The 13,614-nt window shown below is 35.0% G+C and overlaps 1 protein-coding gene across 5 annotated transcripts in view; it reads left to right on the top strand.

Moving 5' to 3' along the window:
• The window catches only part of Cnksr2 (connector enhancer of kinase suppressor of Ras 2), a 212,512-nt gene that overhangs the window by 152,436 nt on the left and 46,462 nt on the right, over positions 1-13,614 (top strand). For all 5 annotated transcript variants that reach the window (XM_027432585.2, XM_027432589.1, XM_027432588.1 and 2 more), the window contains 2 exons: positions 12,288-12,336; positions 12,611-12,783. In XM_027432585.2, coding sequence (XP_027288386.1) covers positions 12,288-12,336; positions 12,611-12,783 — 222 coding nt within the window. The remainder of the gene's footprint in view (positions 1-12,287; positions 12,337-12,610; positions 12,784-13,614) is intronic.

The raw sequence follows: 13,614 nt of genomic DNA, 5'->3' as shown, positions 1-13,614 counted from the left end.
TGCAAGTATGGTGAAAGTACTTTGATTTAATGTAATTCCTAAGTAACTGACTAAATTTCTAAAATGTATTAACCTTTAAGATGTGTAAATATATTAAATCCTTTCATTTTATTTTTAAAAATTGAGTATGGAACAAACAGAAAAATTCACTAATATCCTCTCATTTTGAAAGTAATGTCTGCTAATACTATATAAAACAAATTATTGACATCAGTCTTTTCAGTTTCTCATTTGAACAAATTTGGGTCTTATTTTGCTAGTTACTGATTAATGACTGCCTGGAAGCAAAACACAAACTCTGGTTTAATCATTAAGGGACCATATAAAACAAAACACAGAATAATTTAATTTAGGAATTTAATCAATTTAAATTTATTAAACTTAAAACTTACTACAAATCCTTTGTTGCCCTCATTGGGGAGGGGAAGAAATTCCAAATTGGAGACCCTTAACTTGGTTACTAAAATCAATCACTGCAAAGTCTTTGAAGACATACTTGGCTTTAGTAACTTTGATCACAGAGCTTTTAAAAGCCTCATTTCCTTTTATCTTACCTGTGTTTCTTACCTTTATACCATCAAGAAACATCCTCAAATTTTATAGACAAAAAGCCATTTTGTTCCCATAATCACTACGCATACTGCATCACTACCTTAGTTCATTTAATCAAGCATCTTAAGTTTAATAAAAGTGGTAAAATTACCTTGCCCTCAGAACTGTGTAAAAGTCTATTATGATTGTAGGACCATAACTTATAATACATTCTTTTCTTCACTAAATTCGTAAATGCACACTTGATGGTTTCAGCACCCTCTAACTTCACAAAAGTGGTTTGTGGCTTTTTGAGGAATTGATCTAATTCCTCTAAGAATTTATTATTGCTTAATATCAATTATACTTGTTTATTCCCATGTCTGCAAATTTTGAGTCTTCTTTCCTTAACTTTTAAGCTTAATTACTTGCTATATGTGTCCAAATCTTACATATTTTCCTCTTAATGAACTATGTTAAAGCATAATTATTGATGACTGTTACATTCTAGTTTCTTGAAGATAGTTTTTCAAAGAACATTGTTTCAGAAAACATTGATATGAATACTGTAAACCAAGCTCGGGTCTTCTGGAAGGCAAGTATTCTAAACCCATCCTGCCCAGTTTTTTTTTTTTAACTCTTAATATCAACTTTTACTATACAGTGAAGAGTGAAAGGGTAGAAAAGTATGGCATATCTCTCAATGAGTTGATTGTAGGTGGTGACTTTTAAAACTCATTAAATTTATATCTGATTTTGGTCTCATGTTTTCTTTTGAAAGTATTTCTGGTAAGGAAAAACTCCAGATTAAAAAGAACTCACACAATTGGTACGTATAGTTGAATTTGAAGTAGTTATTTTAGAAATTTTTTATAGTATATATGGCAGCAAATAATTCAGAGTAAGAGTTTGACATAAGCATACTTTTATCCATTAAGGAATTAAGAAATTAGAAATTAGAAAGCTAATTTCTTGAAACAAAGTCCATTGGCAGAAAATATTTCCATGATGGTAAAATGTCTGCATTATCATCAGAAAATAAATTTAATCAAGAAAAGCTATTTGATCTCAGAATCTTTTCCAAAGAAAGTCATTAAGTCAGTAGTCAGAAAAGCTTTTCAATAACTGTGATTCAACTATATCAATGTTAATAAAAATCACCATACCACAATTCGCTTGAGATACTTAGATTCTGTGAATTCTCTACTAGAAGTGATTCGTTTTTACTGTTCCCCCTCTTCTTTTTATATATGATTTCTTTCCTTGTCATTTGATTCCAGGTATCAAATCTCTTTATGTCCCTTTTTCTGGTAACAAAAATAAAATGGAAAACCTACCCTGATTTCTCAGATATCTATGTGCTAACAGTTTCTGCCAAACAGAAATGCTAAGAGCAGTAGATACTGCGTTTCTGCTTTGTGCCTTTTAAAGACTTTCCTCCTTTGTTTCAAGTACAAAATCTATGTTAATTGTACATATCAGTCAGATACCCCAAAATAACTGTACCTAATATAGCTAGTGTTAGGTTATTTCCATATATGGTGGAGCTTAAACAGTGCTTTTTTAAAAAGGTACTATCTAGTTTTTGCTATTGAAATGGCTGCATATAAATCCTAAATCATCAGTAATTAAATTTATATGGATGACTAATTAATTACCTGCTATTCAGTTACAGATGACATTCAAATAAAGTTAATAGTCTATGAAATATTCTGAGAGAATCTGATTCATATCCTTGATCTTGTACATAAGAAAATTGAAGTCACTAATACTTGAATGGCATGACAAAAGTCATGGAACTGGGGTAGTGATTACAATATGGATAATTATAAGTCAAGTCTCCTGGTTCCTTCTAGAGTGTTGCTCCATTGGTACTGTGCATTCCATTTCTAATGAAAAAAATGAATATCCTAAGTTATCACCTCAGCTGCATATTGAAAATAGATTTAAGGGGCTAGGGATAAGAATTGAAGTAGGGAGATAAGATAGGATAGAGCCAATTCAAGTGAGAGGGTGCAATAGCTTAAGCCTGCATGCTACAGTAAAAGTAGTGAGCAGAACTACACTCTGGATATGTTTTAAAAATAAGTAGACAGGATATACTGATGGATTATCTGTGAAATCCTGTAAATTACAGCCCATACCACAGTTGCCCACACACTCGGGTGTTACAGTAACTGCTTGGTTTGTATTTTCAACAGGTACTGTGTGAGGAGCTGAGTAGTCAGTAGTGACCAAAGCAGATGGTTTCTGCCTTAATAGATAGGAGGGAAAAAAAAAACATCATGAGACACTAAGCCAAGTAATTTCAATGATTTTTCAATTAATTAGGAATGACTCTAGTGAAACAATTGCAAAACAGTGAATGAGCTCCAAGAGGTTTCTCCAATTCTTCGGAACCATGCTTTTCTCATTCTTATATTGGCATGGGGTTTTCAAACTGCATATTTCACTTAAACTGTTAATAGGCTTGAGATAAAACACAACCACAGTCCCATACCTGTCTACTTTAGCTGAGCTTTATGACCTTTCAGACCTTAAGTTCTGTCTCATTTACAAAACTGAGATGTTAACATGAGCCTTCGTATTGTGATATTATAAGTGTAAACCATCCTTTATGATCTACAGAGCAGTATGGCTTTCTAAATAAATTGATGCATCATAAGATTAGAGATAAGTGTTACTGATTTAAATGGTCTCCACTAACATGTGATTACCTTTTTTGTTTTGTAGAGCCCTTTCTTTCCACATAGCTGTGACCTTGTGTCACATGTCAGGAAGCATTCATAGATGAATGCTTTGTGTCATTTTGTGACATTTGTGACATTTTCAATCTCCTTTAAATGGCTTCTGTGATTACAGAATACTTACTTTTGAGGCAGCAAGTAATGCATGTGGTAAGAGCAGAGAGTTGACAGACACAGGACTGAATTTTACTCTGCCCTTACTCATGTGATCCTGAGTGAGAAGTCTATACATTCTACACCTCAGTTGCTCCTTACTAGAGTGTCAGGGACAAACTATTTATAGTTGTGTTTGTTGTTGCTGCTGTTGTTTTGGTTTAGGTTTTGGTAAGAATGAAAATACTGTACCTAACAAATAATCCCAGACTAAATATTTATCATGATCTTAGAATGATGGTTTCTATTTTCCAAGGGGGGTAATTCTTGTTAGCATGTATTAATCACTCCCTTTGTCTATATTCTTCTCCATACAACTATAATAAATAAAAGGAAGAGTCACCTAAAATAGGATATTGCATAAGATTCAGTCAAATTCTTTCCTACATAAGCTAGGAAACAGATCATTCTTAATAATCATAGACTGAGCCTATTCTAAGCAGTATGAAAGGATGTAGACTCATCTAAACTATCACTTTATTCTAATCTGACTTTTTTATTATGTTTTCAAACCATGAATTTTGAGTCAATATGAATACATTTTTACTCAATAAAAACTCAGATTCATGAACAGCCAAGCAGCTACCTTACCCAACTGCAATGAAACGTCTAGTATTACTCTCCTCTATTGCAAGTGTTTTATTTCATGTAGTACAGTAGCAAGAATATCACCACCAGCAACAAACCAGTTAAGTTCTGTGCTGTTTCTTGCAAATAGAAGATTTTTGTGTAACATTTAGTGCTATTAGCACACACTCCACTTCTCATTTAGTCTCTTTTACTGCCAAAATATAATAATTAGACAGTAAGAGATAAAGTGTTTTACTTCCTAAAATATTTAAGACTTCAAATAATTTTGTTTATTTGTTTATTTGAAAAATTAAATATGTAGAAGCAGCTGTCATTTATCCCAAGTACTTCAAATTGCTTAGCACCTTCTTGTCTTATGTAGACGAAGGGATGCTATTGGTTTGCCTAGTCACTGAAGAAATCTTGGAACTTTGTGGAAAATTACAGTGAAAGAAAGTTGCTATATTGCAACAAGAGAGTATTTTGATTGCAAATTTTTCCATAAGTGCAGTAATTTACAACTTGAGAAGAATTTAATAGTAGCTGAGCTTTCAAAATGCAACACAGAAACTGTCATTTTCTTCTACAATTAAAATAAGTGCTTCTGAAATTTTCAGGATAAGAATGACCCAAATTACCACCCCTCACTTCTACATCCAAAAGACGGGAGAATGGAGTTTGAAGAGAACATCTGTGGGCAAATGAAAAACAAATGGTCTTTTCAGGCAAATGTCTGAAAAGGGATCTTTTATAGCCAAACAGAATCCTATTGCATGCATCACCATGGTTAAGAAGAGGATCAACAATACTTTCATAATAGCTTTTTATTTTAGCACATTCTATTTTTTGGATAGAATTGCAATTTCAACACATCCATTCATAATTCATCATATAATTATTTGCATAAATATCTTTTGACACAGATTTAATGTACTTTGGTCAACCACATCTTGACTCCAGTATGTTAAATGTTCTAAAACAATTTCAGTTCAAATAATGCTGAAGAAGACTGGATATAAAGAAATTTTCTTACATCCCCAAAGGAATGGTCTATTTAAAAAAACATATATTTCAGGGATATGTTACACACATGAATTACTGAACAGGAGACAACTGGTTTGTTGCCTACCCACTACCCAATAACATTTTAGGTTAAAATAATCAGCTAGGTAAGATTATATCATGGGCTGTTTGCTGGTGTTTTGCTCAGTAGTTATTCACTCACAACCTGTAATTCAGTTTCTCTATATTAGGCCCTGTTATGGACAGAGGACAAAGCAGTGTATAAAACAGAATTCTTCTTTAGGGGGGTTCATATTTGGAAGGAAGTCTGCAATAAATAAGAAACATAAGCATATTTGATGTTAAATGGGAAGAAGAAAATCAAATGGAGTGTTGACTGCAGGAGGACCAACAATTTTAAATAATGAATGCTGAAATTGCTTTAAAAGGAAACATCTGGGGAGGTCTAGACTGAGCCGTGAATGCATATGGGTAAAGGAACATTGAGGTAACCCCAAGAGTGACATCTGTGAGATAGACCTGCACTTTGGCTTGATCTGGAATCAGCCACTATGGTAAATGTAAAAGTAATGGTAAAACAATAATAAGGGAACAGATCATGTAAGGCCTTCAAAATTACAAAAGGATATTAATATGTATTCACAATGAGAAACGATTAGAGATTATTTATTGCATGTAGGAATTATGGCAGCTGAGACACAAGTTGCAATAGTAGAAGGAAGATGCAAACATGTGACAATTAATCTTATACAACTTGTTTATGGCTTGGCCATAGGCTGTATAAAAAAAATACCAAAAGAGAGTTAAACTTGACTCCAAGATTTTATACCTGACTTGGTAGGATGAAAAAATGATGAATAGTCATTCACTTGAACGTAGAAGACATTTGGCAGGTAATAAATAATCATGATATCAGTGTTATCCATATTAAATCAACTGAAATAGGCAGCCTGTATAGCTCAATCAAGAAGTCCTGGTTAAGATAGAAATTCAAACGTTGTTAAAGATTGGAGTATGTAGAACATTCTTGGAAAACTAAAGAGACTTTCATGCTGTAAAGGCATTTTTTCATATGCACTGTCAAAAGAGAAAGTGGAAGCCAGGCTTAAGGGAAACTGGATCTCTTTGTCCCTCTTCCCAGTGTGACCACATTGAATAAATCTCCCTCTTGTAGTTTTCACTATTCATTTGGCCTGTTGTTCGGGCGCAGATTATGACCCCTTCATCTGGTAATGATGGCAACTATAACAAGAAGAAGCATACATTTTGAAATGCCTGCTCCCTGCAGCAAGTGGAAAGATGGAAGTTTCTAGCAGCTACGGGAGTTTGTTTACTCTAGGGATGTTTTCCTATCACTTCACAAGAACTGGCATTGGTTACTGGTAGTTTTATTTATTTATTTTTGAGATGACAATATGATTACATCACTTCTCCCTTCCCTTTTCTTTCTCTAAACCCTCCCATAAACTCCTCTGCTATTTTAAATTCAAGGCCTTTTTTTCATTAATTGCTATTACATAAATATATGCATATACATATATATTTGTAAATGCAACCTGCTCCATGTGTATAATGTTACATGTATGTATGTTTTCAGGGCTGGCCATTTGGTATTGGAAAACCAATTGGCGTGTTCTTCCCTGGGGAAATCTATTTCTCCTACTCTCAAGATTCTGTAGTTCACTTCAGTTCTTTGGGTTGAGGCCTCATGGGCTTTCCCCATCTACTTTTGATGTCTGTTTGTTTTTATCTTTATTTGATGAAGTTGAAGAACAAGTATTTACATTTTGTTTTGGTTTCTTAAGAAAGTGTGATCCTTGATAATTTCTCCCAAATTGATAACCTTGAGTTTTGCTTTCCAGTTTGCTTTTGAGTTCTTGAGCAACTTGGGGTTCTTTTGAACCTTTTGGGGCAGCTTTGTCTTTTGGAGTTTTTCTATTGAGCTCTTTGGGCTATTATCACTTTATTTATTTATTTATTTATTTATTTATTTATGTGTATGAGTGTTTTACTATATGTATACATATACAGTGTGTGCATGCCTGGTACCCTTGGAAGTCAGAAGAGAGTGTCATACTTCCTGAAACTGTAGTTATGTTTGGTTGTGAGCCACCTTGTGAGTGCTGGAAACCAGACCCAGGCTATCCACAAGTATAACAAATATTCTTAACCACTGAGCCATGTCTCCAGTCCCTAAGGTTATTATAGTAAAGTAGAGAAACACAATAACCACTGTGAAAGAGAGCTCTTGGGGGCATTAGAGGTGGGGAAAGAGACAGTGCTCTGATGTTGCTGCAGTCAAAGGCTTCAGGGGAGGCATGTTTAAGACTCCTTTATCTTGGGTTTCCTTTTGTCTTCAGAGACCTCTGTATTTTAATCCTCCTCATAGGAATCTCTCAACTCTAGGAGGGACCTTAGATTAATTTCTTCAAATTGTGAGGTCTATCTTTCTAGAGTTTCCAGCTTCTTAAAGGAACAAGCCTATCTTCTAATAATAATCTCATTTGTTGGCCAGGCCTTTTTGATTTGGAAGTTTTTTTTTTTTTGAAAGCAAATTTATCAATCTGTTGAACAATTTGTCCTGTCCTACATGACAGGAATATTTGAGGATTCTTATTGAGCCACTGGGTTCTGTTGAATCATTTGAGATAGAGAAACAAGGGTGTTGATCACTACTGTGATTTATGTAACTATAAAAATATTCCTTGCTACCTTGGTACACTGTAGAGAGAGCTGCAGCTGACTAGTCTTTTATAGATATGGGATGGTTTCTAAGATAACAATGGGGCAAAAAATAGTCTCTGTACCTGGAACTTCTGGACAGTTTGTTTTATTCCCTTTGTATGGTGATAATTTTGATACTCATGCCTTTTTAAAAATGTATATGAAGGTGTTTGTGATTTGGGAACTATTAAGTGCAAACAACTCTGTGCCTGTTTTTGAAACTAATTAAAATGCAAGGATTTAGATACAAGTTGAATTTGAGACAAAAAAAGAATTGGTTTTACTGGACTTTGCCTCTAGCAAGTTTATCTCAAATACCAATTAGCTTACTTTTGATTGTTTGGGTCTGACACTTTCAAATGTTAATTTTAGAAACCGGGGCAGAGGAAAATTTGATTCCAAGATTTAGGAGAGATAACCTAAAATTAATTAAAAATACCATTTCATTTCGTCTTAGAGCATGTCTAAACATGACTCAAAAGGAAGCTTGAATGCCATAAGTTAGAGAAAGACAAAGTGGGCAATCTTGGGAATAGAAGTCTGCACAAAGCTACATGGAGGAATGGGGGTTCCCGGGGGTTGAATAAGAATGTCCACTCTCCAGACTTTGATGATCTCCCATAGAAGGCCTCACCCTTCCGTGGGGAGCTGAAGGGGGATGGGATGGGAGGTCAGTTTGGGGCATGGGAGGATGGGAGGGAGAGGGAACTGGGATTGATGTAAAATAAGATTGTTTCTAATTTAAATTTAAAAAGTGGGAAAAAAGGAGGTCCACTGTCAGGATAGACATAGTTGGGATTTTGTTAGTATCTGAAGAAGAGGTAGAAAGAGGGAAAAAGAAAGGTTAGTTTTACTTTGGATGTCATACAGTTGGGCATACTTAGCAGCAAAGATCTGTAGATAACTTCACTGAGTGGGTAGGGGGCTGCTATCTTTGGGATAGACTGGAGTATCATGTCTCCACCTAGGACCAGTGATAAAACTCAGCCAAGGGAAAGTAGCTTTCCCTTAATAGGCTTTGGGCAAACTCTGATACCTCCTCTCTCCATCCTTTCATTTGGTATTTTTGTTGTTGAGAAAGAACCAATGCAGAGCTTCCTTTATCTGTCTTTGTTGCCTAGGAAAATGTAAGATGGAGTCCACAGACAAGTGTGAAGGAGGGGTCCATACTTGTTGATCTCCAAGCCTGCTAATGGCTATCTCCTATCCTGATTAACAGTTTGCTATAAATGTATGCTACAAACTAATTAAGACAAAAAAACACTTCTGTTCACAAAGGGGCAATGTTGGAGTTACAGTTCATTGAATTATTAGCCTTGATATTCATGTTTGTATTTAGAATGATGTTAGGAAATATGTAGTGTACTACGTAACTTTGGCAGGTGAAGTATGATGAAAATGTCATTAATCGTTTTTGTTCATGTAAGCTTTTAAGGAAGTGAAATGGTTATTAGGAGCTAGAGATGGCTCTATAGTTAAGAGTACTATCTATTTTTCTAGAAGACTTCAATTCAACTACCAGCACCCAGCTGGCAACTAAGAAACCTAGGTAATTCCAGTTCCAGAGGATCCAACGCCCACTTCTGACCTCTGTGGGTACTGTATGCACATGGTACACAGACATACATGTAAACAAAATTTAACAATACACATAAAATAAAATAAATATTTTTAAAATACAGTAACTATAGCTATGCATATTTAGTGTAGAAACGGAACCATCACAGAGTTTAGTGCATATGTTCTACAGATAGACTATGATAGGGTTTTGAAGAGAACTGGCTTTCAAGATGCTTTGAAAGGTAATCAATTTTTGCTGACCAATAAACATTATAAGCTTGTTTTTTAAACTCAGTCACACATACACACACACACACACACACACACACACACACACACACACACACACACCTCCACTCTCGTGCAGTGTTTTCATGTTCATTCTGCCTTAAATACGTAGTGATAAAATAAGCAGAGAGATGGCCATAGTAATACACACATACCCACACACACACACACACACACACACGCACGTGAAAAGCATAAAGGGAAAATTATCTGGTAATTTGGCACTAAAGATATGTATCTAGTAGGAAATAGATATGACTACGGGTTCTTTAATGAGAACCTAAAACCAAATTGACCTTAGCTGTGTTGGGAACTAATAATTGACTCTCTGGTGAAACTAGAAAGTCAAAGAGAGGTGGGTTCACATCTGTGATTATGTTTTACTAATGACACAACCACAGACCAAAGTGAATTCCTGGTGTTAACAGGATACGAAAACAAACCTTTATTCAGAAACATGGGCTAAGCCTCCTATACTGAACTGCATGAATGAGACAGTAGATGATGTCCTCAAAAATTCCTGGTTAGTTTCTGAAAGGAGCCAAGGAATAGAGGCAGGAGACAGCAAAAGTCCTAGGCAAAAAATGAAAGAACTATCTACTAAATCTAAAATTCTGGTGTCTAAAATAATGCTTAAGAAAGAGCAGTGAACTGAACAATCAGGTAGTATGTTACACATTAAATGTAAATATGACAAAATTACAAAAGCACTTAAATTTCAAACTAAAACACAAAATTCAAAGACAGTTGCTGTTTTAGAGTCAGTACCAACAGGTTATCCTCAAAATGTAAAAATATTGTCAGTTAAATAAGTATAACAGATAAGATAAAGTTTAGATTGGATATAATTCAGAAAAAAGAGTTAAATAGGAAGGAAAGGAGCAGAATAAATTTACTTAAGGGCAATGCAGAATGATGAAAGGGAAAATTTGAAATACACATAGGTGATAAATTGACACATGCCAACTTTCATCTAGAGAAAATGGAACTGGTAAAGAAAATTTAAAAGAAATAATAATTGAAAGTGTTTAGAATGAAAGAAATAATACAACCTAATGAATGCTAAATGTGATTAGGGTAAATTATATTTTGGACACTAATGAAAGTATAGAATATAAGTAATGAAGAGAAAAAGATCTTAAAAGCTAACAAAAGACTAAGCATAGATTATAACAGAGTAGATATAGATGTCTTTTTTAAATTTCATTTTACATTCCAAACTTCTCCCTCCTACCCCTCCTCCCACTCCCCTCACCCTACCAGACCACCCCTATCCACTACTCCCAACATGTAAGGGCTCCCAGGAGGAATCTACAAAGTCTGGCACTTTAAGTTGGGGCAGGACCAAGCCCCTCTCCCCTGCATTAAAGCTGAGCATGGCATCCCACCACAGGAAATGGGCTCCAACAAGCTAGTTCATGCACCAGGAATAGATCCTGGCCCTATTTCCAGGAGCCCATCAGATAGTCCAAGCTTCACAACCATCTCCCACATGCAGAGGGCCTAGCTTGGTCCCATGGAGGCTCCACAGCTGTCTGTCTAGAGTTCATGAGTTTCCACAAGCTTGGTTCAGCTGTCTCTGTAGATTTCTCCATCGTGATCTTGAAGTCCATTTCTTTGACTGGTTTCCTAGAGCTTGGCCTGGTGCTTGGTTATGGATCTATGTGTCTGGTTCCATCAATTACTGGATGAAGGCTTTTTATGATGATAGTTGGGTACTCACCGATCTGATTATAGGGGAATCACAATCTCTGTTCACTCTTGGTTAACTAATCATAATTAAGCTTATTATTGCAGTGAGCAATTTATATGTGTATCATCTGAGTAGAGCCAGTAAAGTCATTAATTGGAAGCTAGGTGAGTCAATACAGCTCTGGTTTTTATTCCAAACATAGTAAACTATTATATAGGTACTTAGTATTGAGTCATTTAGCTAGTTATAAATAGATGGCAGAGAATAGTGCAAAGAAACCATTATAAACTCCCATGGAGAGTAGATAGGGCAGAAATATAAGGACAATTGGGTGGTATCATCAATGATTTAGATGACAATATTTTTTCATTGATAGGACAATGGTATTGGACTTTATAATCCACAAATATTAGAGGCAGTGGCTGAGAGATGTTCAAAATACCAGACATGTATTTGTGAAGATTGGTAGTTGAGGAGTGGGAAGGTCCTTATGACAGAAGCAGAGATGAGAAGCTGGGGTGGTGACACCATTGACACCAAGATTAGTCACCAGTAATATTGATAAAAGTAGGCATGAGATTAAAATATTTATCAAAGTGCTTATAGATTTAGAGACTTAAGGGAGACAGAAATAAGAAAGACATTTGCCTCCTGGTTTGACAGATTATGTGAGAGTCAGATGAGGTGTTGTGTTAGAAACCACAGTGAGTCTCTCAAAGGGAGCAGTTATGGGGGAGAGAACATTTACTTTCACCAATGTGTTTACCCTGGCATCTCTCAACAAAATAAGGATACTGATAAGTGCTCTCCTGATTCATGGAAGATTAGAAAGTTAAGTAATCTGAGTATATTGATTTATTTTAAAATGTTAATGGGGAAAGGTACTTCTCTACCCTAGGTTTAGAGTCGTCCAGCTTGTGAGAGTTCTGTGTAGCCCCATGGTTCTCTGAATCACACTCTACATGTAAGGTAATAGTCTTCCCTATCTTTACTTTCAGACATTTCAGCAGTCCTCTCTGCAGCACAAATCAAAGAAGAAAAACAAAGGTAATAAAATAAAATGAACCTTTAACTTCCTCCTTTTTACTGTGCTAATCACCAGTACATTTCAGTAATCCTCTCATTGCCTTGAAGCCAGTGTGCTTCAGATCACTTACCATGCAGATACCTTTGATAAGATATGGCCTCAAAGAGTCTTGAGATAAGAATTACATATTTCTGATTATGCTGTCATCTATATGGAAGATTTTAAGATTATGGATTAATCTTTTGTCTTTATGCACTTTCCAAAATTAAGAATACTACCACTCACTATCTTTAGGAGCTATCGCAGGCAAGAGCAAAAGACGAATTTCTTGCAAGGATCTTGGCCGTGGTGACTGTGAGGGATGGCTTTGGAAAAAGAAAGATGCAAAGAGCTATTTTTCGCAGAAATGGAAGAAGTACTGGTTTGTCCTAAAGGATGCGTCCCTATACTGGTATATTAATGAAGAGGTAAGGGAGAACACATTTGTATTCTCATTGGTTCATTATCTGTACCAAAAAGTGTTGACATTTGAGCCATTTGATTTTAATTCATATCACCCTCAAGCCAATTCAGGATCCATATTCAGTATTCTGGAAGAACAGTTGCTCCATTTTTCTAATGTAGCAACATATCTGAAGCACAGTTAAAATATAGTGAAATTCTCTGTTTCTAAAGATACAAAGCAACTAATATAGTAGCTTAACTAAAAACAGAGATTTTTGAAAACCTCTTGCTTATGGTTTTATAGGGTTTTTCTGTTTCTATTTAGAAGGTGGGGGGACTACTTAGTAACTTAAGTAAGTATTGTTTCAATTTATTTCAGTTTCTCCTGAAGAAAAAAATGAACTAGTAGACTAATTTTGAAATTAAATATCCATTACATTTGACCAACTTGAGGGGAGAAGAATGTTTAATGTATTTTAATTGTTCTTATGATTTTTCTAGTTTTTTGTATAAGATATTTGTATCTAGACTAATCATATCACAATCAATCATGTATCTCACCAAATGTGCCAAAGTTAGTTTTATTCATTGATTTTCCCTTGACATTGCTTTGACTTGTTTGTTGTACCTATCTACTACTTCACTTTATTATAATGTGTGTGTGTGTGTGTGTGTAATGTGTGTGTGTGTGTGTGTGTGTAATGTGTGTGTGTGTGTGTGTGATTTTTATACAAATAGTACCCTAAGACATTAATCAATTTTATTTGAAGAGTGATTCCTTAAAGTTACCATAATTATTAGACCTTTGATTGTAACATACAATATCTAGAGAATGTTGTGTTCTATTGTGCTAC

Source organism: Cricetulus griseus, chromosome X, assembly GCF_003668045.3.
Source record: "Cricetulus griseus strain 17A/GY chromosome X, alternate assembly CriGri-PICRH-1.0, whole genome shotgun sequence".
NCBI classification, from domain to species: Eukaryota; Metazoa; Chordata; class Mammalia; order Rodentia; family Cricetidae; genus Cricetulus; species Cricetulus griseus.
Note: the sequence above shows the minus strand (reverse complement) of the source record. Positions and strands in the feature narration are given on the sequence as shown.